The sequence below is a fragment of the Harpegnathos saltator genome, unplaced genomic scaffold (genome assembly GCF_003227715.2).
Source record: "Harpegnathos saltator strain DR-91 unplaced genomic scaffold, Hsal_v8.6 scaffold708, whole genome shotgun sequence".
NCBI classification, from domain to species: domain Eukaryota; kingdom Metazoa; phylum Arthropoda; class Insecta; order Hymenoptera; family Formicidae; genus Harpegnathos; species Harpegnathos saltator.
Genome location: NW_020230547.1, coordinates 955,377 through 978,998, shown reverse-complemented (window position 1 = coordinate 978,998; position 23,622 = coordinate 955,377). Strand labels below are relative to the sequence as shown.

General features: G+C 35.3%; 6 protein-coding genes across 11 annotated transcripts; 4 read left to right on the top strand and 2 right to left on the bottom strand.

The window, feature by feature from the left end:
• The first annotated feature begins 597 nt into the window (after positions 1-597).
• LOC109503591 (uncharacterized) lies at positions 598-2,193 on the top strand. The gene is made up of 4 exons (XM_025305657.1): positions 598-837; positions 1,552-1,740; positions 1,843-1,998; positions 2,085-2,193. The coding sequence occupies exons 1-4, from the start codon at positions 778-780 to the stop codon at positions 2,190-2,192; spliced, it is 513 nt and encodes a 170-aa protein (XP_025161442.1). The 5' UTR covers positions 598-777; the 3' UTR covers position 2,193.
• LOC105186756 (polycomb protein eed-A) lies at positions 2,085-8,360 on the top strand. Of its 5 annotated transcripts, XM_011147181.3 has the most exons (10): positions 2,286-2,356; positions 4,821-5,015; positions 5,090-5,175; positions 5,473-5,683; positions 5,981-6,121; positions 6,559-6,731; positions 7,000-7,070; positions 7,249-7,495; positions 7,687-7,819; positions 8,182-8,360. In XM_011147181.3, the coding sequence occupies exons 2-10, from the start codon at positions 4,963-4,965 to the stop codon at positions 8,315-8,317; spliced, it is 1,251 nt and encodes a 416-aa protein (XP_011145483.1). In that variant the 5' UTR covers positions 2,286-2,356; positions 4,821-4,962; the 3' UTR covers positions 8,318-8,360. The 5 variants fall into 5 exon arrangements, with proteins under 5 accessions (XP_025161440.1, XP_025161439.1, XP_011145479.1 ...); XM_025305654.1 differs by lacking the exons at positions 4,821-5,015; positions 5,090-5,175; positions 5,473-5,683; ... (4 more) ...; positions 7,687-7,819; positions 8,182-8,360 and adding exons at positions 2,102-2,193; positions 2,646-4,257 and having other exon boundaries at positions 2,282-2,356; XM_011147177.3 differs by lacking the exons at positions 4,821-5,015; positions 5,090-5,175; positions 5,473-5,683; ... (4 more) ...; positions 7,687-7,819; positions 8,182-8,360 and adding exons at positions 2,102-2,193; positions 2,643-4,257 and having other exon boundaries at positions 2,282-2,356.
• Positions 8,361-8,873: 513 nt separating this feature from the next.
• On the bottom strand, positions 8,874-10,239 carry sel (canopy family protein seele). The gene is made up of 5 exons (XM_011147176.3): positions 10,043-10,239; positions 9,816-9,903; positions 9,597-9,712; positions 9,238-9,444; positions 8,874-9,139 (listed from the first exon to the last, which is right to left on the bottom strand). Exons 2-5 carry the CDS (start codon positions 9,901-9,903, stop codon positions 8,960-8,962), a joined length of 591 nt encoding a protein of 196 aa, XP_011145478.1. The 5' UTR covers positions 10,043-10,239; the 3' UTR covers positions 8,874-8,959.
• Positions 10,240-13,391: 3,152 nt separating this feature from the next.
• Positions 13,392-16,749, top strand: Ref1 (RNA and export factor binding protein 1). Of its 2 annotated transcripts, XM_025305650.1 has the most exons (6): positions 13,392-13,543; positions 13,605-13,825; positions 15,115-15,252; positions 15,448-15,595; positions 16,066-16,206; positions 16,610-16,749. In XM_025305650.1, the coding sequence occupies exons 2-6, from the start codon at positions 13,613-13,615 to the stop codon at positions 16,720-16,722; spliced, it is 753 nt and encodes a 250-aa protein (XP_025161435.1). In that variant the 5' UTR covers positions 13,392-13,543; positions 13,605-13,612; the 3' UTR covers positions 16,723-16,749. The 2 variants fall into 2 exon arrangements, with proteins under 2 accessions (XP_025161435.1, XP_011145476.1); XM_011147174.3 differs by having other exon boundaries at positions 13,400-13,825.
• A 1,011-nt stretch (positions 16,750-17,760) lies between these two features.
• On the bottom strand, positions 17,761-19,846 carry LOC105186753 (ubiquitin-conjugating enzyme E2 S). Its single transcript, XM_011147172.3, has 5 exons — positions 19,619-19,846; positions 19,188-19,335; positions 18,561-18,751; positions 18,352-18,480; positions 17,761-18,276 (listed from the first exon to the last, which is right to left on the bottom strand). Exons 1-5 carry the CDS (start codon positions 19,640-19,642, stop codon positions 18,124-18,126), a joined length of 645 nt encoding a protein of 214 aa, XP_011145474.1. The 5' UTR covers positions 19,643-19,846; the 3' UTR covers positions 17,761-18,123.
• A 143-nt stretch (positions 19,847-19,989) lies between these two features.
• Positions 19,990-22,354, top strand: Arl6IP1 (ADP-ribosylation factor-like 6 interacting protein 1). Its single transcript, XM_011147171.3, has 5 exons — positions 19,990-20,353; positions 20,557-20,690; positions 20,846-21,083; positions 21,165-21,249; positions 21,362-22,354. Exons 1-5 carry the CDS (start codon positions 20,327-20,329, stop codon positions 21,460-21,462), a joined length of 585 nt encoding a protein of 194 aa, XP_011145473.1. The 5' UTR covers positions 19,990-20,326; the 3' UTR covers positions 21,463-22,354.
• The last annotated feature ends 1,268 nt before the right edge of the window (positions 22,355-23,622 follow it).

The following is a 23,622-nucleotide window of genomic DNA, read 5'->3' as shown; positions in this document are numbered from 1 at the left end:
AAACAAGCACCGTGTGCCGCTGGCTTAAAAGAATGCTCCAATCACAGACAACAATTACTAAGCGCTCACTGATCACTTTGTTCTGCTGAACGCAGCCAATGGCTGCGTTCAGTAGACTCAACAGTTGGACAACATTACTAGATTTCTCACTGAATCTCGCTCCTGATTGGTAAATACTTCTGGGTCTATGAAGAATCTAAAAGAGTGCTCCAATCACTGACAATAATCACTAAGCGCTCTCTGATCACTTTGTTCTACTGAACGCGGCCAATATTCATGATTGGAGAATTCTTTTAAATCTTTAGCAGTACCAATCAGAGACGTTTGCTACGGAACGGAAGCGGAGCAGTTTTTTCCGCTGAACGCGACTAATGATTGGCCAAGTAAGAACCTAGATCTACTAGTAATTTATTTAGGATTGGTGTATACTTTTATATTTACCAATTATATTTATTCTAAAATAAATTCTACTATACTTTGTCCGTTGATTGCCCCTTGATATGTCTTTTGATTGCAGCTACTATGACTACGTTTACACGGCTTCTAACTTCGACTTAATAACTACCGTAGTTAGTTCAGTCACGAATCCGATTAGAGTATATTTTTAGATCTAAAAGAATATACCAATCGAATCAAAGAATTCACTAACTACGATTGTTACCAATCTGGATTAACCTTGTCGTGTAAACGTAGTCTATGTGCAAAAGCCGTTACTACACTTTGGCGTTGCCGCGTTCTGTCTGAAATATTTGAGTGTATATAGCAGTCATAATTGGCATGGCTGGGATCTTCAAGAGTGGAATAGCGCGGAGAAGTGATTGTTTGGTTGCTTTTATGGTGTGTATACTGCGACAGTGAAAAATATTTTTTTCGTATTCTAATACTTTTCACGAGTCTTTGTAAAGAGTGAGAGTTGCTGCATTTGGCATATTATGGACTTCTGTATATACTGTGAATTTTGAATATATTATTTCAATTTTTTTTATGTAAGTGTATCTTAGGATAATTATTTTATACATATTTTTGATAAATATAACTTATATAAGAAGTACATGCAGATCTATTTTTGTGTTATTACTTATGTGTTTTTTAGTTGTACAATGAAAGGTATTATATTCAAAACTATCGAAAGGACATGACAAACAAGTACTTTAATCGATAGAATGACATATTTTCTTAAATATGATGATAACTATATTTATGAATGAAATATTTGTTATATCTGTATATATAACTTTACATACAATAGCTTTTATTTTATATCAGTATATAATAATATATACAATAATATATACAATTATATACAAAATAATATATACAACTAAAATTACCATAAGAATAAAATATAACATTTATTTATATAAGCTATATAAAGGATTGTTAAGATTTATTTTCATAATGTATTAAAATTAGGAATTTATATTCCACATATATACTTTTTATACAAATCTAAACTTATATATAAAGAAATTAAGATTAATATATCAATAACAAATATGTTTAATATATTTATTCAAGTATATATTTATTACATAGAAGATATTTTTTTAGGTAGTGGGACCAACACATTTGTGTCAAAAAATATCAAACAGTTTACATCAGAGTGCAAAAGAAAAGAAATGGGATATATCTGTACATCAATGTGAATCTATTTCAGATGTTATAAAAGCAAAAATAGATATTTCTGTAGATTATATAATTTTTGCTTTTGATTCAAGGGTTTCGCATACCTTATCAGAGGTAAGAAATATTTTCATTTTATATAAATATATCTCATGTAACTTGTTACCAAAATAAGTTCTTAATTTTTTTATTTTTGTTTTAATTAATAATTATTTTAAGGTAGAGGCCAATATAACTGTAATAGATGAATATTATATAATCTCTGGTGTAACTTGCCTAGTAAATTCTAATGGAATATCTAATATTGGACTAGTCCACAAAGCAAAGGAACTTTGTCACAAGTATAACATTCGTTTTTTATCGGCAAAAATTTTTGTAAGTTTACATGTTAAAAAATCATGATAATTATTTTTAGATTATATTGTAGTCCACATATTTAAAAGTTAATTATTTTATTTTAGGATGTGAAAGCGTGTACTAACTTAGGAGATAGGATTTTGAATATAACTGAAAATCTATTAGGATTAAGTAGTGGTATACCAGTTATTGGAAGAATGATGCATAACTAAGGTAATTTAAGCTTCCGTAGTATAGAAAAGTGCTTGATTTGGTTTTCAAGTTGATGTCATTCAACATGGATTTGTCTTCAATATTTTAGAAATATTCAAGTTTACATAGATGAGAACCATGATGATGCAACATTGACCCAGAAATCAGACCAAGTATAACTAAGGTAACTAAATTGATTAGCAGAGAAATGTCTAATAAATTGTATATTTCTGAAAAGTTTCAGTTGTGAAAAACAAATATTAAAAAAATTATATGATTATCTAATAATTATATGATTATAATTATTTTAATTATATGATAATTATTACATAATCTTGACACAAAAGCAACAATTTGTATGTAATTTATGAATATTTTTGAGTCTCGCAATATTTATTTTTATGCAACAAAATAAAATGTTTTCTATGTAACAATATCATCAGAGTAAAAACATATTCATATATCAAAAGTAGCGTCAAAACAAAACAACATGAAGAAGACTAGCAGCAAATCTCAGGCATATGCCTCTAGCCAAGAGGACAGTGAGAACGATAGTGATCAGACTGAATGCAGCATCGGCAGCAATTCTACCGCTGGTACTCATCGCAGCGATACACCCACACGTAGCGCTCGTTATCGACGAAAGGGTCGTCGCAGGAGCAAAACAGCAAACAAGAGCAAGCCCTCTACGGATAAACCGTTATACAAGTACTGTTGCAACGTGAAAGAAGATCACGGGCAACCGTTGTTCGGGGTGCAATTTAATCATCACTTGAAAGAGGGTGAACCTTTGATATTCGCTTGCGTGGGCAGTAGTCGCGTGAGCATTTACGAGTGTCCAGAAGGTGGGAACATACGATTGCGACAGTGCTACGCCGATCCCGACGCGGAAGAGAACTTCTACACATGTGCATGGACGTACGACGATATGGGGAAGCCACTGCTGGCTGTGGCAGGTTCACGCGGTGTCATCCGTATCATCAGCCCTGTGACAATGACGTGCATCAAACATTACATCGGTCACGGGCATGCGATCAACGAGCTGAAAATTCATCCATGCGACCCGAATATATTACTATCTGCATCCAAAGATCATGCTCTCCGACTGTGGAACATCAAGACGGATGTCTGCATCGCGATTTTTGGTGGTGTGGAAGGCCACCGGGACGAGGTGTTGAGCGCCGATTTCGACATGCGAGGTATGCGAATTATCTCGTGTGGCATGGACCATGCTCTGAAGCTCTGGTCGTTGGATAAGGCAGATATGCAGGAGGCCATCAAGCAGTCGTATTATTGCAATCCCAGCCGCAACGGTAGGCCTTTCGACTCGATCCTCCAGCACTTCCCTGACTTTACTACGCGTGATGTTCATCGCAATTATGTCGACTGCGTCAAGTGGTACGGTGACTTCATCTTGAGCAAGTCCTGCGAAAATTGCATTGTCTGCTGGAAACCCGGCCGACTCGAGGACTCGCAGCTGCGTAATGGCGAGACCAGTGCGACGATGTTACATCGTTTCGAGTTTAAGGAATGCGACATTTGGTTCATACGCTTCTCCATGGACTTTTGGCAGCGAACAATAGCCATGGGAAATCAGGTCGGCCGTACTTATGTCTGGGACTTGGATGTTGACGAACCCGGGCAAGCGCGTTGCTGCTCTCTTCAACATCCTCGTTGCGCCGCGCCTATACGGCAGACCAGTTTGAGTCGAGACGGTTCTGTGTTGTTATGTGTCTGCGACGACGCAACTATTTGGAGGTGGAATCGCGATCACTAACTTTAGACACTCGAATTTTTAACAAGAAGCAAGTACAATCAACTGACAAATGTACGGATCAAAAGAAATGTACATATACTTGTTATGACCTTGAATAATTTTATTGTTTGGATATATAAAATAATACAAGATCAACTGTACGTATAAGTGAACTTTTAAGTGGTCTATTCCAAAGTGCTGTTCAGCTAGACTATCAACAATTGTCAGTTCAATACTTGTGTAGATTTAATCATATAAAATAATCGATTAAATGCTGAACCGACAGCTGTGTAGAATAATAAATATATAGAATGGCTGTGTTCAGAAAACATAATGATTGAAGAATTCGTCAATGTTATTGGTCTGTAAGAATCTAACAGTAAAGACCATAATCACTGATCACACAATGAATGTTTTATTTTCTGAACGCATATGCAGTCATCAACAGCCAGTACAACTTGAAGCTGTATAATTTTAAATTGTAAAGCAATATTTAATATATTAACCTCTTCATGTATAAACAAACGAGATAGAAGATTATGCTCTTTATACTTTTATAATACAATATGACAAATGAATAAATTGTACAATCAATTCTACATCTGTTGCATAATACACCGGATATAATGTAAATATTGAGCTTTAGAATTTGAATAAAAGTTTTAAATTTAAGTCAGAATTTATTATTTAACATTTAATTTGTTATATTGTTGTATGGACTCAAATTAATTTGTTATATTGTTATATGGACTCCAATACTTGAATAGAGAATTTATTAGTACCTAGTGACTTTAGAATATATGATCTATACAGATTGGTTTATTTTTGTAGCTAATCTTATATTAAATCTAGACGAAAGTTTGTAACACTTCTTTTGAAATTCTAATTTGAGAGGTCTCTACATCATGAAAACAGCTGTGAATTTTGCATTACGTGGTCATAATGGGTCATGATGCGTTACGATTGTGCGGATATCAGCGCAAGCGAATATATGATAAACGTAGAAATTGTAACGGAAATAAGTGAACTATACAATGGCGGGCACAAATAATCAAATACAAATTCGTCTTGTTACTCAACAGCAACAGTAAAATTTTAATCTTTTATTCTCCTCTTGTTGTCATTGCATGGAGGTTATATTTTAACTTAATACAATTCTAGGTACGCTGTATCTAGTTATCCTTTATCGGTGGACGTGTCGATAGGTGCCATCGAATTAAACACTATCGTTAACAAACTTCTAAGGGGTAAGTAGGAATGTTGACAAAGTCTCAAATTATCTTCATATTTCTCTCTGGATCAGCGTTCTTGTTGCTATTTTTCATGGATTCATGGATCCTGAATCCTGATCTTGACTCTAATCTAAATTTGAATATTTAAATATCTCGATTTGTTTAATATATCTCTATTTGTTTAATTTAAAGCCAAATATTTTGAATGTTGTATACGGATTTGAATTTTAAGATCAAATCTGAATTCTGAAAAATATTTTGGGTGATCATCATCTTGATGATTTTCTCATAGGCCAAACGGTTGATTCACAGAGTCGAAGAATATCCAGAATGAAGTGAACTTTGATTTCTCGATATCTTCTCAGTTTCTGCACACCTCTTTGAGGGAGCATATTGCTGAGACAGAAATTCTCACTAAAAAAATAATAGATGTAGAATATCTGCAGAAATATGTCCCACCAGAGTCTGAGGATTGCCTGATACATGAAGACTGGGTATCAACTGTTGCTGCTTATGATAAATGGTTGGTATTGATTATAATTATAAAGATTAAAGAGACAAAGAGCTTAACATTTTAAAATGTTCTGTGTTATATATATAGGATTGGTTACTGTTTAAATATGTGAATAGATTACTAAGTAAATTTCTATTTAAAAATTTGCATAGATTAATTTAGATTAATTTCCTATAACTTTATAAATAAAATAATCAGTAAAAATAAAGATCTAATTTTTATTTTGTTCAACTCTGTATTATAGATATATATTATATATATGATGTTAATCAAAATATACAACATTACAAATTGGATTTAATTTAGGATTTTAACTGGCTGTTACGACAATACTTTGCACATTTGGACATCAAGAGGTAAACATTGTCTTGTGATTCATGGACATGCATTGCCTATTAAAGCAGTGGCATGGATATCTGTCAACGATGATAATATTTCCTTTGTCAGGTAGCTCTAAATATAATAACTGTTCTTTTAACATGTTTATTGCCATATATATTGCTATTGATGATGTAGTTAACTATATCAATAATATCCATGGATTTGTATTCAACAGTTAAATTTTTATAATATTTAAGAAGTATACTAGAAGTATACTAGAAATATTTTATAATACTTGTACTTTATCTTGTATAATTGGTATTATAGTCATGTTACTTTATTTTGCAAAAAGACATAAAAAGAATGAATGTGGCAATGTTACATAATTTTCTTGTAAGCGCGAACGCCTTATAAAAAATTGACAACAATTATTTTAATAATTTTGCGGCATGTGGCTTACTATTATGGAAGTTAATTTTAATTTTAACAATAGATTTTGTAACATATTTTCCAATTAATCTAAATTAGCTAATAATAACTTTTGCGTACACATCTTACGACAGCGTATCGCAGGATCAAACAGCCATAACATGGAACTGGGATATGAAAAATTCAGCTGAACCATCGCACGTTTACAAGGGACACGAAAATAGTGTGGAGGCAGTCAGCATAAATTATGATAAAACATTGATGGCAACTGGTAGCTGGGATAAAACACTTAAAATCTGGTTGACACGTAAATATGTTCAACTATGAGACAATGGGAAGTTTTTGCAATACTGTCACTCAGATACGGTAAACCTAAATCGTGAATGCTATTGGTCGCGTATATTGTGACATTATTTCTGAGCAAATAACGTTCACGATTTACGTTTACCGTACCTGAAAGACGATATCGCAAAAACTCTCTATTATGGTTACTGAAATAAAAATGAGCTCTTTAATTACAAAAAGCAATATAAGTACAAATGCATTAATAAGATTTTATTGTTTGGCTTCATAAGCAACACAAGATGAACAGAGGAATGAAGAGCCCATGCCAAAAAGAGCCAAAGTAGAGTATAATAAAACACGGGTACGTAGACCGAGAGTTTAAACCTTGCGATATTTATAATATTGGCATGAAAAATATTGACATAATAATTTCGCCAAATTATTGTAGAAAGACTGTATTGCATATATGTATTTTATACATGAGCGTATTTTATATAGGAGAAAAACAATCGATCAATATGTAATTATACTCAACGCAGGTTCCAATATGTACGATAAAAGGGCACAAGGATGCAATAAGCGGAGTTAAATGGTCTGACAAAACGGAGATCGTCACGTCGTCGTGGGACCACACTGTGAAAATCTGGGATTCCGAATTGGGCAACGTTAAACGTGAATTTATCGGCGAGAAAAGCTACTTCGACATTGATTATTCTCCGTTAGCGCACGCTGTGATAACTGCGTCCGCGGATAAGCACGTGAGGCTGTATGATCCGAGATCTTCAGGTACTTAAAAGGCTTTCACGACATGTTACAAGTACTACTCTTGGTTTCGTACTAGAATAAAATTTTAATCTTTTGATTGTTTCAACTTCAACTTGAAATTAAGTTACATTTTGAGTGAGATTAAGTTTCAACGAGAAGATTTAATGGGAAATTAAAATTTATTTAAACAATAGGCTAATTGTGTGTTTCAGAGAATTTAGTTCTAAAAGCCACGTACACTTCTCATACACAATGGGTGCAATGCGTACGCTGGTCAACTGTGAATGAATTCCTCTTCATCTCAGGAGCCTATGATAATATTGTCAAGCTGTGGGACACCAGAAAGTTAGTCATATTGCATCACATGCATGAATAATTCTCGAACTATATTAAGAACGCAAAGAGGAAGGCGGGTTACAAATGTCGACATATCTTTTATATTTTTATATTAAAGTGTATATTTTTAATTTTATAAAAAAGTACTTATGTGTGTATGTTAGTATATGCATACATCTTATTTTTTATTGTCTTTCTTACTCTTGCTATATATGATACATATTTCACTTCCGCAAAGTTTCGTTAGGCGTATGAACAGCTATGTAAACGATAGCTCGAGTACTGTCCCGGTACGAAATTAATAGCAGCATATTTACATTATGTGTGTTGTTACGTGTTTACAGTTTTTACATTTACAATTTGTTTTTCAGCCCCAAGGCATCATTGTTCGATGTCACGGAACACAAAGATAAAGTTCTGTGTTGTGACTGGTTGAACTCTAGGCTAATAGTATCTGGCGACGCGGACAATACATTGAGGATATCCATGTTTAATGACGAATATTAGTTTACAAAAGCGATATAATAAAATATTGTTTTGCAGCAGGAAAGTGAAATCTCGGAAATATCTTATTAATAATTGAACTAATGAGCTTTAAACATCTCAAAGTTTTAAACAAAATTTTCAACTGCATTAATCTAAATTACTTTAAACATTTGAAACTGAAGGTTATTAAACGATTTTAAACATCTCAATAATCAGATGTTACAATTCACTAATAAATGTATAGTAAGAAGGAATTTACATCAGCACACAGACATGTAATTATTAATATCTGATATAATGATACTTTCTTAAATACATTACTGTGTACATTAAGATTTTTAAGGCAATAAATTTTTTTTACGTTAATATTTTTACTATAATTTTACTATAATTGTTTTTTTTACATTTTATATCTCTTTTACATTATATTTGTTTTATAAAGCAATATGTTATATGTGTGTATATATATATATAATAGTTGAAATGAGTAACATGCAAAATTTCTTACAAATTGGAAAGACTTGAAAAATTAGAATTTTTATATATATCAAACAGATCATATATATTTCTTTACTTCATAACAAAAACTATATAATTTATTATTTAACATATTTGAGGTCTTGTCTTTAATTACTAATGAAACTTACATGTTTAAAAATTGTCTTATAATTCTTTATCTTTAACTTGAAAGAAACTGTTAATATCATTGTCATCAAATGGTTCCTCAGGATAATTATCACATATATGTGAATGCTCTGTACAAAGTTTTTCTTTCTTATTTTCTACATCATTGACATACAATGATATTATGTCATCTTCCAATTGCTCCACTACCAAGTGACACTGTAAATATTAAAACAAGTTAGTAATAGTAAATTGAATATATGTAAATAACTACAATAATATAACAAAAAATAATTACAATATGTAATAATACTTACGTAAAACTCAAGAGACTTGTTTAAATCACCATCATGAATTAGATCTACTTTAGACATTTCAGGATTCATACCACCTGATGGTAACACAATGTTAAAGATTGTCAACTTTTTATTATATTTCTTAATTCCTCTCACGTAATCTTTCATCTTTGAACAGATATCATCCACTATATCCGAAATATGTACTTGCGATTTACGTAATGGAACCTATAAATAACAAATTGAAATTTTATGGCATATATACATGAAAATATATGTATACATTGATAAATAACTTTTGATAAATTTACTAGTAATATGTGTATATGTATGTAAGTATGTATGTAAAATTTATCATTTTATTGCATATATACTTTTACCTTTTTCTGTACAGTATTTCCCTGAGCATCCATTTTGTAATTACCTGCATCAACTAATACTCTTGGATTTAATTTAGATACCGCAGCTTCCATTTCATCCATAGTAGCTCTACAAACTATAAAATGCAAAATATACTTTTATATAATTACTTTATCAGTGAATGAGTTTATAACTTAAATATTTAAGATTTTCATTAATTTTCATTCATTTTTACATACCTAAACATTTTAAATGCGCTAGATCAATATCTTGAGAATGCACAAAATCTTTTATCAAAAATAAACCGATAAATAGGAAGACTCTCATCTGCGAAGAAAAGGAAAACTTTAAATTGCATTATATGATTTTTCTCACAGACTAACATTATACTTTTACAATGTTATAATTCACACATAAATATTATATATTTCTTATTACTTATGTATATAAAAAAAAGAAATCTTACCTTGTGCGTATATTATAGGATAATTTAAGATATAACAATTCTATAAACTAATACATATACTTTATCACACTGCAATCTATCACAATACGCACGACACGTGTAACGCGACTACTGCTCACATTCCCTCACATTCTATTCGTATATGACAGTTTACGTGTGTTATATACGAAATTCATATACGATGGACGAATAGCCGTTCGTAACGTGTACTTCCAATAATACCAACTGTGTCAATAAATGTAACTGTAAAGTGGAGTCTACAATAAAAGTCGTAACGTCCTAAAGCTGCGTTCCGAAATTCACTGTCAGTACTGAAAATACATAGTTTGTGTCACGTATACTATAGATTTTCAATAATGTCAGTGAACATCGGAACGCAACCTTTATTGCAAGGTCCTAAGAAAATTGACCAATCGCAATCGATTATTCTCCTTATGATCGAAGAATAATCAATTGTGATTAGTCAATTTTCTTACGAATTTACGACTTCTATCATAGGTCCGTTTAAAAGTTTTAATAATAAAATCTGATGGAATATAACCAAGTGATTAAATTAACCATAGTTGATAGAAACAGACATTAGAAACCTTGCAGAATTTCAACTAAAACTGCTATAAGAAGAAATAGAGAATAAGGATTTAAGGTATACTTGAAATGACTCCATTTTTTTTAAACTTTTGTAGCACTAAAAAGACCAATTAAACATTCCTATGCAAAATATTATCTGGTGAATTACTAGATCCAACCAATCATTTACTTTGTGTCCAGTCGTGCTGTATTGAATAGATACACACCCATAAAAACTTGATAAAAATGGCTCCTAGAATTTCTTGTTGCAAACCGACTGCACTAGAGGAATAATCGACTGAGATTGATCAGCTTTCTTGCGGCCTTACGTTTACGGTTAAATTCTTCTACGTGCAACGGCCTTTACTGTTCACGCTTACTTCTTACTGCTTACGGCCATTGTAGACCACGCTTTATATACTGTAGCATAAAATTGACTCCAAAAAGTATGTATTATTATACATAAGGGAATCAAACATCTGCGCATGTATGAATTGGAGTCCACAAAGAGAGGAGATATATAAGCAATATGGCCCATCCACTTAGAAGAAATATGTTTTGATTCAACCAATCAGATGTGAACGTCGGGCACCAGGACGGTACATACTTTTCGGGGTCATGTATTGAGTCGGAGTCAGCAGTCTATACTATAGTATAGCAGTTATACTATAGAACAAAGCTCGGCAAACTACAACTTTCGGCCGATTTTCGGAAGCTACGCCTTCTATCTCCCCTTACCGCGCGGCGGATCCAGCAACTGACGGTCGCGGCTCGCGACCTCAGTACCGCGATTCTGTAACTCGTTATTGGAGTTAACGACACTTTCGTTATCGTTGCGCAGCTTTTGTATACCATAGAAAAGCTGCGCAACGATAACGAAACTATCGTTAACTCCAATAACGAGTTACAGAATCGCGGTACAGGGTACCTATTATGGAACTCGTCGAAATCGATTCCGATCGAATTTATTCCGTTATTTCCTAAATTTCTAATGGCTGCGTTCAGAAGAACAAAGTGATCACTGAGCGCTTAGTGATTCTCGCTCCTGATTGGTAAATACTTCTGGGTCTATGAAGAATCTAAAAAAATGCTCCAATTACAGACAATAATCACTAAGCGCTCACTGATCATTTTGTTCTACTGAACGCAGCCAATGGTTGCATTCAGTACTACAACCGCTCACTGAGCGCTCAATGAGCTTTTACATTTGATTGGTATATTCTTTTAGATTTAAAAATATACACCAATCAGATGCAAGAGCTCACTTAGCGTTCAGTGAGCAGTTGTAGTACTGAATGCACCCAATGGCTACATTCAGCAGACTCAACAGTTGGACAACATTACTACATTTTCCATTGAATCTCGCTCCTGATTGGTAAATACTTCTGGGTCTATGAAGAATCTAAAAGAATGCACCAATCACAGACAATAATCACTGAGCGTTCTCTGATCACTTTGTTCTACTGAACGCGGCCATTGGTTACGTTCAGAAAACAAAGCGCTCACTGAGCGCTTAGTAACTATTGGTCCTTACTGTTAGATCCTTACATTCAGACCAATAACGTTGACGAATTACTCAACCGTTGTGTAACCGTTGTGTTTTCTGAACGCAGCCATTGGCTGCATTCAGCAGACTCAACAGTTGGACAACATTACTAGATTTTCCACTGAATCTCGCTCCTGATTGGTAAATACTTTTGGGTCTATGAAGAATCTAAAAGAATGTTCCAATCACAGACAATAATCACTAAACGCTCTCTGATCATTTTGTTTTACTGAACGCGGCCATTGTCTTTTCTAGGAGAAACGGAATTATTCCGAACGGAATCGATTCCGACGAGTTCCATAATAGGTACCCAGGACCGTTGAAATCATAAGGCGCATCTATGTGGTTAAAAAAAAAACGCGTCGACAATAGTACCTCATGGATGACAAGGAAACCTATTATGTTACCTTCTAATTATAAAAATATAAGAAAAAAATATATATATACTTATACAAGTATATATTTGTATATATTTATACAAAATATTATACATATAGTTGTATCGATACATTTATTTTTCAGCCTTTGAGATACGTTAAAGAAGCGCATTGGCTGCATTCAGCAGACTCAACAGTTGGACAACATTACTAGATTTTCCACTGAATCTCGCTCCTGATTGGTAAATACTTCTGGGTCTATGAAGAATCTAAAAGAATACTCTAATCACAGACAATAATCACTAAGCGCTCTCTGATCACTTTGTTATACTGAACGCGGCCATTGTCAATGTTAACACGTTATTCTATCTTTATCGCTTATTACACGTACAAGGATTGAATAACGCGTTAGCGCTAATCGACGCGCTCCCCGAACGCATCTTTAGCACCACATAGATGCGCCTTATTATTTCAACGGTCCTGAAGTCGCGAGCCGCGACCGTCAGTTGCTGGATCCGCCGGGCGGTAAGGGGAGATAGGGGGCGTAGCTTCCGAAAATCGGGCGAAAGTTATAAACTTTGCCAAGCTCTGCTGTACCTATTCCTGGCACAGCTTCTATACGTCGCCTCTTGCTCCATGTAAAACTGCCTGTGAGACACAATTCTTCCGTTGAATACCCAGGCTGCTTTGCGCTGCTATTTCTCATCCTCATCCATCGCCATCGTAGTCCGACGTGAAGTGGTGTGTAAGGTGGGTTTACCTCATTGCGGTGTTACCTGCCTACTCCTTGACGTCCAATAGAATTATTCTGGTAACAAAATGTCGCCAGCTATAAACCCCAGAAAGCAAACACTTCCATTGGATCTCGTCAGAGCGTCGTACGTCGCCTCTTACTCGATGTGAAACTGCCATTGAGACACAATTCTTCCGTTGAATACCCAGGCTGCTTTGCGCTGCTATTTCTCGTCCTCGTTCATCGCCATCGTGGTCCGACGTGAAGTAGTGTGTGAGGTTGGTTTACCTCATTGCGGTGTTACTTGCGCCTGTGAATAGCTCTAAGTTTCGTTTCAAGCCGCACAAATGAAGATGGTGGATAAGATAGAGATGAGTCTGGATGACATTATTAAGCAAACTAAAGGCGCTCGAGCACGGGGCGGCGGCGGTGGTAGACGCGGCAGAGGCGCCGGCAGTTCCGCTCGTCGTGGAACACGCAGGACCCCGAGAACTGGCGGAGGTGTCATGCGAGGACGTAATCGCGGCGGTATCACGCGCGCTTCTCTACCGTACACAAGAGTAAGGATATCACGATCATGTACTTTGGAACTTTGACGCGCACTTTCGTTGGGGAACATGTATATATGCGCGCCCCTGATATGCATATGTGTGTACACACGCAAGATGTGAACATTGCATGCGTGAGCGGATAGACGCACGTATATGCATGCAAGGTTTTTACACATTGTATGTGTGTGTGTGTAACTTATGTGGGGCAAGGTATTTCTCAAGTTTCAAAGATTTGTGTTACAGTATCTGTTGGTTTTTAACTATATTTCAGAGAAGCTTCTTTCTTATTCCATTTGCTCCAGAATCTAAATATATATATTTGGCCCAATAAATAGATATATGAAGAAAGTACAATATATAGATAAACGAAGAAAATGAGGTGAAGATTGCATTGATTGGTTACATTAAGAAATCCTGTTGATGTTTCATGAGAATAAATATATATATATATGCGTATATTTCTACATATTTTTGATAATTTTTTTGCTTTTCCTTTTCTAACATCTATTTTATTTTTAGCACAAAGTCTAATAGCAGAATATAGTTAAGCAAATAAAACCTTGCATTTATAATCAAACAGAGCAGTTTAACTCTCACAGCTGTTCTGTTTAGTTATACTTCTTACATTTCCTTATTCTTATCTTTTATTTCTCATCCTCTTTAAGCCATGGCATATAGAAAAATATAAGCAAATGAAGAAAATTAATCAATCACAGTCGATTATTTTTAGATCATAAGAGAAATAATCAATTGTGATTAGTCAGTGTGCTTACTATTTATTGTTTATTTTTACTTTCTATATGTACTATGGACTTTTCTTTGTATAGAATCCAAATATTTATTTTTTATCTTAGGTATCTAAGGCATAACACAAAAACTGCTGGACTAATCAAAGTCAATATCTGTTAGATTTGACTTTTGTTGATGATTTTGTTTGATAGAATACATGGATAATATCCTTGAATAAATCTAGTAGTAGTTTCTAGTAGTTTCTAAGATCAATAAAAGAAAAAAAAGAATTTGTTTTTATAATAGAGTAACTTGAAGAAATATGTTGATGTAAATTATATTGAGATATTACCAAATATTGCTGAGACAAAACTTTATTTTAAGTTATTTTAAGCTGTTTATTTTAAAGACATTTCTGCTGTTTTAAGTTAGATTTCTTCATAATCAAAGTTTTATATAGATATATAAATAACAAAACACAAGTTTGTTATTAGAAAATATGTTATTAGAAAAATTTCTAATGTTATTAGAAAATAATAGCTTTTAATAACCTATGTTTTATTGTACAGGGTGATGTAAACAGCGCATGGAAACATGATATGTTTGATGGAGTAAAAAAAGTTGGTCGTGGTGCAATAGGCAATGTAGGAACGACTAAACTGTTGGTATCAAACCTTGATTTTGGCGTGTCAGATTCAGATATACAGGTATTAGAGTATTTCATACAAAAATTTATTAATTTTTTAATATATTAAACACATGGATATATTAAACACATGTGATTAGTTAATTTCTCTACAAATTGTTTTGTACTTTTATACAAATCTTATATGGTTCTTAATTGCTTATTTCTATACAGAAGAGTTTGATATAAAAATTAATTTGTTAACAATATTCTTTAGGAATTATTCAGCGAGTTTGGACCTTTAAAGTCAGCAGCAGTACATTATGATAGGTCAGGTCGATCTCTAGGGTCAGCAGATGTCATATTTGAGAGACGGGCTGATGCTATCAAAGCAATGAAACAATATCATGGAGTACCACTAGATGGTATATACTTAAATTTTTGTACAATTGCATCCTACTTTTGCTTTTGCTTTTTTAATTACAAAATTCCATCTATATTTAACACATATTGTTATAGCATTTGAAAAAAATAGAGTTTATTAACCCTTTAACTGCTGAGATATTAAATGACCAGTATGACCCTCTTTGCTGAGTTATTTTTACAATTATAAAATATTTTATAATGATAAGAGATGGCACTATATGCCTGCTCAATTCAAATGCTTTTTACAAACTAAATGAAATGGGTATTACACATTGAAAGTCCAAATCGAGTAAACTCGATCGTAGCAAGGCCGCCATTTTTTCCACGCTCGAGTTATCTCGACCGTAGCAGTTAAAGGGTTAATTAAATGTTATTGTATAATGTTAAATGTTATATTTAGTGGATACAGTGGACATTATATATTTATGTATGTATATATATTATTTTAATACGTAATGTATATTGGCAGGTCGTGAAATGAATATACAGGTTGCTACAAGTGAGTTGCCAATTACTTCTCTTCGCAGTGGCCCAAGACTTAGCGGTGCTAATTACACACAGAGACCTCAGACTCGTTTTAGAGGAAATCGTGGGGCAGGATCTATTAGAGGTAATTTATAGTCAGCTATATATTATTAAATTAATATTTTACTTCAAAATATGTTGTAATCATCATTCTGTTAATATTCTATATTCAACAAAAAGTATTTAGAAGAAATGTAAAAACATGTGAACTCTTGTCAAATCGATGTTTCTCATAACAAAATTATATACCATTTTGTTTGAAATTTATTTTAAAGACATTTCAGTATTAAAAGAAAGTGTATAATATATGATTTTTATTACAAAAAAGAAACAAATAGTTGTGTAATAAATATGTAAATAAATTTATTATATCTTAATTTATTAACATATAAAATAACGAATTGAAAGATATTGTAATAATCAAATTTAAGTGTAAATAATGACAGTTTTCTCTTTTTTATGTTATTATAACTTTGCTAAAATTGCAGGTCGTGGTAGTGGTCGTCGAGGAGGTCGAGGAAGTGCTCGGCAAGTGACGAAAACGCCTACTGCCGAAGAATTAGATGCAGAACTGGAAGCTTATGTGAAGGAAGTAAAGTAACAATACCATAAAATTCTTCAATCTCAAGATTTTGTTCTCATTTGACCTAACACAATATATTGTGTTGTCTTTATTTTCATTCAATTTATGTAGTATAAACAATGCTATCTATATATACTAAAAAAGAAAATCTAGTAAGATATTATAAAAGAAGTTTCTCATTTAAATGAATTAGTTTTTATTTTTGACGATTCCTCCGGAAATTGCGCATAATAAGAATGGAATTTTATGAAAAAAGAAACCTTCACAAACATCACTCGTAGATATTCATAGATTTTTTTATGATATGAATAAGAAGGATAAAAAGAAATAAACCTATGATGTAAAGACTGTACGGATTTGTATGTATTCTGTCGTGCGTGTGTGCTCTCATCAGATGAAAAATACAGTGAGATTCATCTAGAACAGTTGTTGTTTATCAAAGTACAGAATGTGCTTCTAAGCCCTTAATCTGATTTTATTCTCTGTGCTGTATTGAAAATCAAAAATTTATCACATGCCCAACTTATTTTTAGAATAGTTTATTATTAACGGCGACGGCGGCAGTTGGTAATAGGAATAACGAGTAACACTACAAAAATACTTTTGTAACTTGTATTTGGTGGATTGTTTTCTTTTAGTGTAAATTACACCGCTGTGCGTATCTCATAGCTTATAGCAGATTTAAGGCTGTGACATACTATTAGATAGATACTCTGATGGTATATTTTATTGCGCAACAATGCGCTAGATATGTGTGTGTAAAGAAATGTGTAAATTTTTATCCATGCAGCATACAAATTGCAATCAAGTGGTGCAAGACTGAAGAGAAAAGCTGACAACAAATTCTCTTAATAAAAAGAACTATTCGTAAAAGGCAAACAATTTTTATTACCTACCTAAAAAAAAAAGCTCTTGAAATATGAAAAGAAATTTTCCTCAGAGATACTCCGCGTTTAAAGATATATATTTGACAAGAGTATGTAAAAGAGCCTAGTTACAGACAATGTAACCATTAGATAGATGGTTACATTGTTAATGAGTAAACTCAACATATATGAAACATTCTGCGCAATTTTCTTTATTTTACTTAAATAATCATATTATATCATTTTGTACATATGTAAAAATATTTGCTAGTAGTTAGCATACAGAAGGCCGAGTATTTGCCAATTCAGCCGGCGATTGTAGAGATCACTACAGAATTGTACTCATTTTTCATACAATATAGGAGATCGAGTCTTTCCTTTAACTTTTATATTTGCTAGAAATATTAAATTCTCTAAATACTTAGTAATAAGATCAGTCAAGTTTAGATAATAAAATTTTACTATGCAATAATTGTGTGTACAACACGAGGCAACATTACCACACCAGTGTTTTAAATTACAAAAGATGAATATAATATAATATCGATCTTCCTTATAGTCTTTTCAGTGTTCTCTTCTTATCTTTTAACATTTTCTTCTTTTCTGCCGTTAATTTCTTATCACCCGCATGCTTCTTTGGAAGAGGTCCTCCCGCTTCCGTGGAAGCGCAACTCTCCAGGCCAACTTTACTGCCTTTGCCACCTCCCTGAAAAAGAAATATAATCCTATATAAATATTATAACCAAAATTACTTTTATACATTATTGAGACAAAATATCACCTGTGCATGTATCTCTGTCATCATTTTTGCTCGCTCTGCATATTCATCATGGCTCTCTAAAAGTAATTTGCCAGCCTCCTCGTTTAAAGCAGATTCTGGATTTGGCACTATTAGTAGACATTTTACAGTCTGGAAAAGATCATGGAAAGTAAGAACTATATATGTGCAATATATTTTACACATTTTTTTACACATTTGCAATCACTCACCAATAATATATGTTGTATTCCAAGATCTGGCTTCCAATCCTTTTTCAATGTATTAACACAAATCTCACCATTTTTTGCTACGTTTGGATGGAAAATCTTTGTAAGGAAGTAAGCCTTGGGTGGTCCTTGTGGAAAATCCTTCCCAAGTGCCAATTTAACTCTAAAGAAGCCACCAGTGTATGGAGTCCCCGCTGTTATTCAAAGAAGCATTACTCAGACCATATTATATTATAACAAGTTTCAAATCAAAACTATATATAATATACACAAAAAATAATCTACACAATCTACATAAAAAAAGTCACAGAGCCTGCAATTTCGCAACTTGCCGAATCTGGTTTCATAACGATATAGATTGGGAAGTATTTTCTGACGTTTCGAGTACGACGTACTACATACTCACACACGTGTGCGCACGTCACAACAGAACGTTATTGACAAGAGCAAGTGCACGGTATATATATATACATTCACACATAGGCGTATGGGTTAGGTTAGGTTGCAATTGCGATAAGGGCTGCATTATCTCAAGATATCAAACATTGTCGGTAGGACCCGTGGCAGCGAGATGCAGGATACAAGATGCAAGGAAACACGCGGGGGAGAAGAAAAGCGATCGATTCTTACAGGGGCCCTCGATGACAGCTTGAATGTCTGTGACGTCTGCTTCGTTTAGAATGACGCGGATACCCTCGGGTGGATGGGCGGCTAACTCTGCCATCTCCTTGGCCACCCGGCGGATGATCTGCGGCGACAGATTCTCAACATTCGAAATCTGCAAGGACACGTACACATCGTCAGTGTTTTCCGATCGGTCGTCGGTCTCTCTGTCCCTCGACGAGCGACACTTCCTGGCGCGCGCCAAGTCGCGTGTCGAAGGACAGCGTGGAGCGTAAACATGCGGCGATGCTGATGTTCTCGTCGCCGTCGTAACGAACGAACGTGCGTATGTGTGTGCGCCGCGTGGTGCGTGCGTGCATGCGAACCGAAGAACGCGGGGATACGTACGCATAATAAGTATACGCACGTCTGCCGTGGGCAGCATACCGGATACTCACGGAACTCACGGCGACGGTAGCCATAATTTGGGCGACGAGAACTTCGAGCGCGATACCTCTCCGGCCGTGTCTAGCGCGCAGCCATGCGCCTTTCTTTTTCTCCCCCGAATTTTTGAGCAAACGCAGCACGCAAGATGGTCAGGTAGGAAAAACACAGTTTAACGTCACCACAACATCAACGGCACGACAGCATTGCCCGCAGTAACCAACATTTTGAACTGACGAGCCAATCGCGTGCCAGTGGTATACCTGAGCGCACTCTCGAAGCCAGAAGTCGATTCCTCCGTTATCGCTATCGCCATCGCCATCGCCGCCGCCGCCGCCGCCACTACAGCCGCGCTACCGCCCCACCAACGTCTCCCCCTCTCCAGCCGTCGTTTTACCCTGACGTTCCATGCTTATACGTATTTTTTTTCTCACCTCGAAAGTGCACGATCCGTCGCAACGGCATTGTCGGGAATCCAGAGCGACTCGACTTACTCCCTTAAACGAGAGCGCTTCCTCGGGGGATGACGGTGCGTGATTAGACGGTGCTGAGCATCGTGAAGCAAGCGTGGTTTCCTCCCGCTCGCGGCGACCGCCGCCAATTCAAGTGTCGAATCGAAGCGCAACGTCGTCGGCGCCTACCGGCTTCTCGCCACCCTTTGGTACCCGGCCGCCGTCGCAGCGGATTTCAACATCACCGCTCATCACGGAATATTTGACAGGATGACGGACAATGAGGCAGCCGAACAGGTGAGACAAGCCTGGATTCTACTCATTAATCGGCCCATCGGCTTACGATCCTCTACGACGAATTCGACCCCGCCGAGGGACAGGGACGCGCGCACGAAGGAATCGCTCCGTCACGTCTCTGCATTGTGCGCGCGTGAAATAGGGAAATCGATGACAGTTAGACTCGATTTTGGCTGCTGATAAATCCGTTGTTCTTCCCGTAGGAGAAACACATGAAGCAGCTGAAGCGCAAGATGGAGTGCTGGCGGGAAGTGATACTACCCTTGTATTCCGTTTTGCTGTGGGAACGTAGCTGGTACCCAGGCTTGATCTTTGGATTTGTAACAACGATATTCTGGTAACTACTAGAATTAATTTTTTTTTATAAGCCGAGTATCTTCTTGACATTTGTCGTTTATTCATCAACTGGCGCTGTAAGTCTTGCATCGTTTGTATTTTACACTGTAGTTTTGTTTGTGTTTATGTACATAGTAATTCTTTCGCTTGTTGCAGTACAATATGGATCCTGGAATTGTCTTTGTTGGCAATAGTATGCATAAGTCTATCGATAGTGGCTCTTATCGATTATCTTGTGCCAGTTTTGACCTCGCTGTTATGCAATGCACAGAGTTGGACGGGACAAAAAGAGAAGAAGTTGATTGAGATCTGCCAGAATCTCTCAACTACCATGGCACAGATTGAGAACATATGGACATCAGCTGCAAAAATTCGGATTGATCGCCCGAGTATCGTAAGTGTGCTTTTATTCTTGACCATTGAACAACACAACCGGATCGTCCATGTCTAACAGATTTCTTTGTCTCTTGCGCAGTATTACAGCGTAACGATCTCCTGTCTTCTTCTCTTTGCATGGATCAGCAGCACAATCAACAATTTGCTCCTATTCTATATTATAGGTAACTGAATGATTTGAGATGCAGTCATGTTGGTGACTACGTGACATAAGATTTTGTTTTTAGATATACTATAAACATTGCATCGTATAATATTACTTTTCGACTTTTCCAGTGAACGCGATCCTTCTCACGCCGGGTGTTCGACACAAAGGACGAGCGCGTTGGGCCATAATACTTGCATACGATCGCTTAATTCGTCGTCATTTGCCATAATCATCTTAGACCTTTATTTCGTTTTCATTTCTCCTGTCGTACCACCGAGGCCCTTCGTTCTACATACATGTCAGTCCGCGTGCAATGTAAATCTATTCATAACATACGATTACTTCATAGTTTACATGTACATGTCATCTCATATATTAATTTGTTCTAAGAATTACAAATAGTAGTAAATTAAGTTGAATGTTCTAGTACATGATGAATTGATTTACGCATATCGATGGTATATTAGGTCGGTATTGTGATTGTCCTTCGGTGCCGGTGAGACGAAACATCGTTGCTATATTAAATTCGGATGTCGTATTGTATTTTATGCTTCAATATTGCTACTATAAGGGGAAAAATCATTTTGAATCGATCTTTAAGGTGTTTTACACATTGTTACGCGTGTAAAAGGAAACATAGTATAAGTGCTATGTTTGTCGATTGTTCGGCATGTATTTTATCAAATAGTGCGACAGCTGACATGGATTAGTTGATGATAAATACTTGATTGAATTAATTATCAGTAAAATTTTAGTTTTCACTAGTACATCCAGCCAAATTCGCTGTAACCAAAGTTTTGCGCGAAATAAGAGATCTGTTTTAGTAGGTATGTTAATACGCCATTGTTTTGATATTTTAAGTGATATTTAACATTGAAATTTCTCTTCGTCGAGCATGACTGTATAACCCTGCGCGTGTATAACGATAACGTACGATTATAACTAAAAGCCTGTGGCGGCATTGCGTTACTTGCGCAAGAAACTAAAATTTATCCTTTATTAGTTTTAACGTAGGTTATTTTCCTCAGAAGTGAATGTAAATGCAGTAAAGTATTATGTTCTCCAAAAACGTATAAGGCTTTGTATTTAAGGAAAATATACTCTTATGTATGTGAGTCGAAGGTTTTGTGTTTTACTGGAGCGTATTCCAATATATTCAAGTAAGACTATGGAGGATGATACAAATGATCGGATTTAAAAACAGCGCCGATTCAAATTGATTCATACCGAAGCGCCATTGGCCAAATTGAATGCATCGAGCGCATTCAGTACCATAGATTTGGACTGCGTTCCGTTTCACGCATTATCCGCGCATTTTCTACAGTATACGTAACATGAACTATATATAAATGCGCGCATATGCGCGAAACGGAACGCGGCCATAGTATATCTATCTATGTCTGTTCTTTGTAGCTGCACTGTTGAACTGGTGCAATAAGTTAAAGTGAGACAAATATAGGTTTTCTCACTCTAGCTTATTGTACCAGTTCAGCAGTGCAGCTACAAAGAACAGACCATAGACTGCGCGTTCTCCCAAATTTCAAGAGTGGGGGTATAACTCTCGTAGAAAAGAAAGCACTCTGTTTTTACTGTTCGTTCTCACTCGCACAGTCCCGATGGAAGAGGAATAGGGGCGGTGGTTACTGTACAGCAACTGCCTCCCCTATACTCCTTCCATCGGGACTGTGCAAGAGAGAACGAACAGTAAAAACAGAGTACATCCTTTTCTACGTGAGCTATACCCCCACTCCTCGAACATGGAATCTAGATATACTATGTCTATGTTCAGTACGAACAGCGCCACCGATGAGGTAATATAAAAACTGAAAGCTCTGAGTAAATTTTCGTATCACCCAATGGAGCCCCAAAGGCCCCACAGGTAATTGAAGAGCGATGATAATACCAACTGCTTTAGCTATGCTCAAGATAATACAGCTAGCAACTATTGCCGATGCACGGCGACGGGAAGATAACACGCCACTATTCATATTTTATCTCCCCGCTTCTACGCAGAGTTGCTAGATGCAATATATTACGACGCTACAGCACATGCGTGAGATGACGTAGAGCACGCTACTTGAGTAAAAGTTTCAGTATCGTATCTTTTTTAAGGTATTATAGCGCCCGTATTATACTATGCATTGAGAATTGCAATCGAGTAAATTAGATAATCTAAATCGTGGTTATTTTAATTGGTCCGATAGTATTTCTCAATCTACATTACAATTTTTCACTTAACAATGTCATTGTTACATAATATAAGTATTATATACAAGCAGTTTAGTCGGGTGCTTTTTACCAAAAAACCGCTACGTCGCGTACTTTTAGGCCTACCTTTGGGTACTTCAAAATTCCGGTACTCCGTTAATTCCGGCAAAATGTAGGGTTT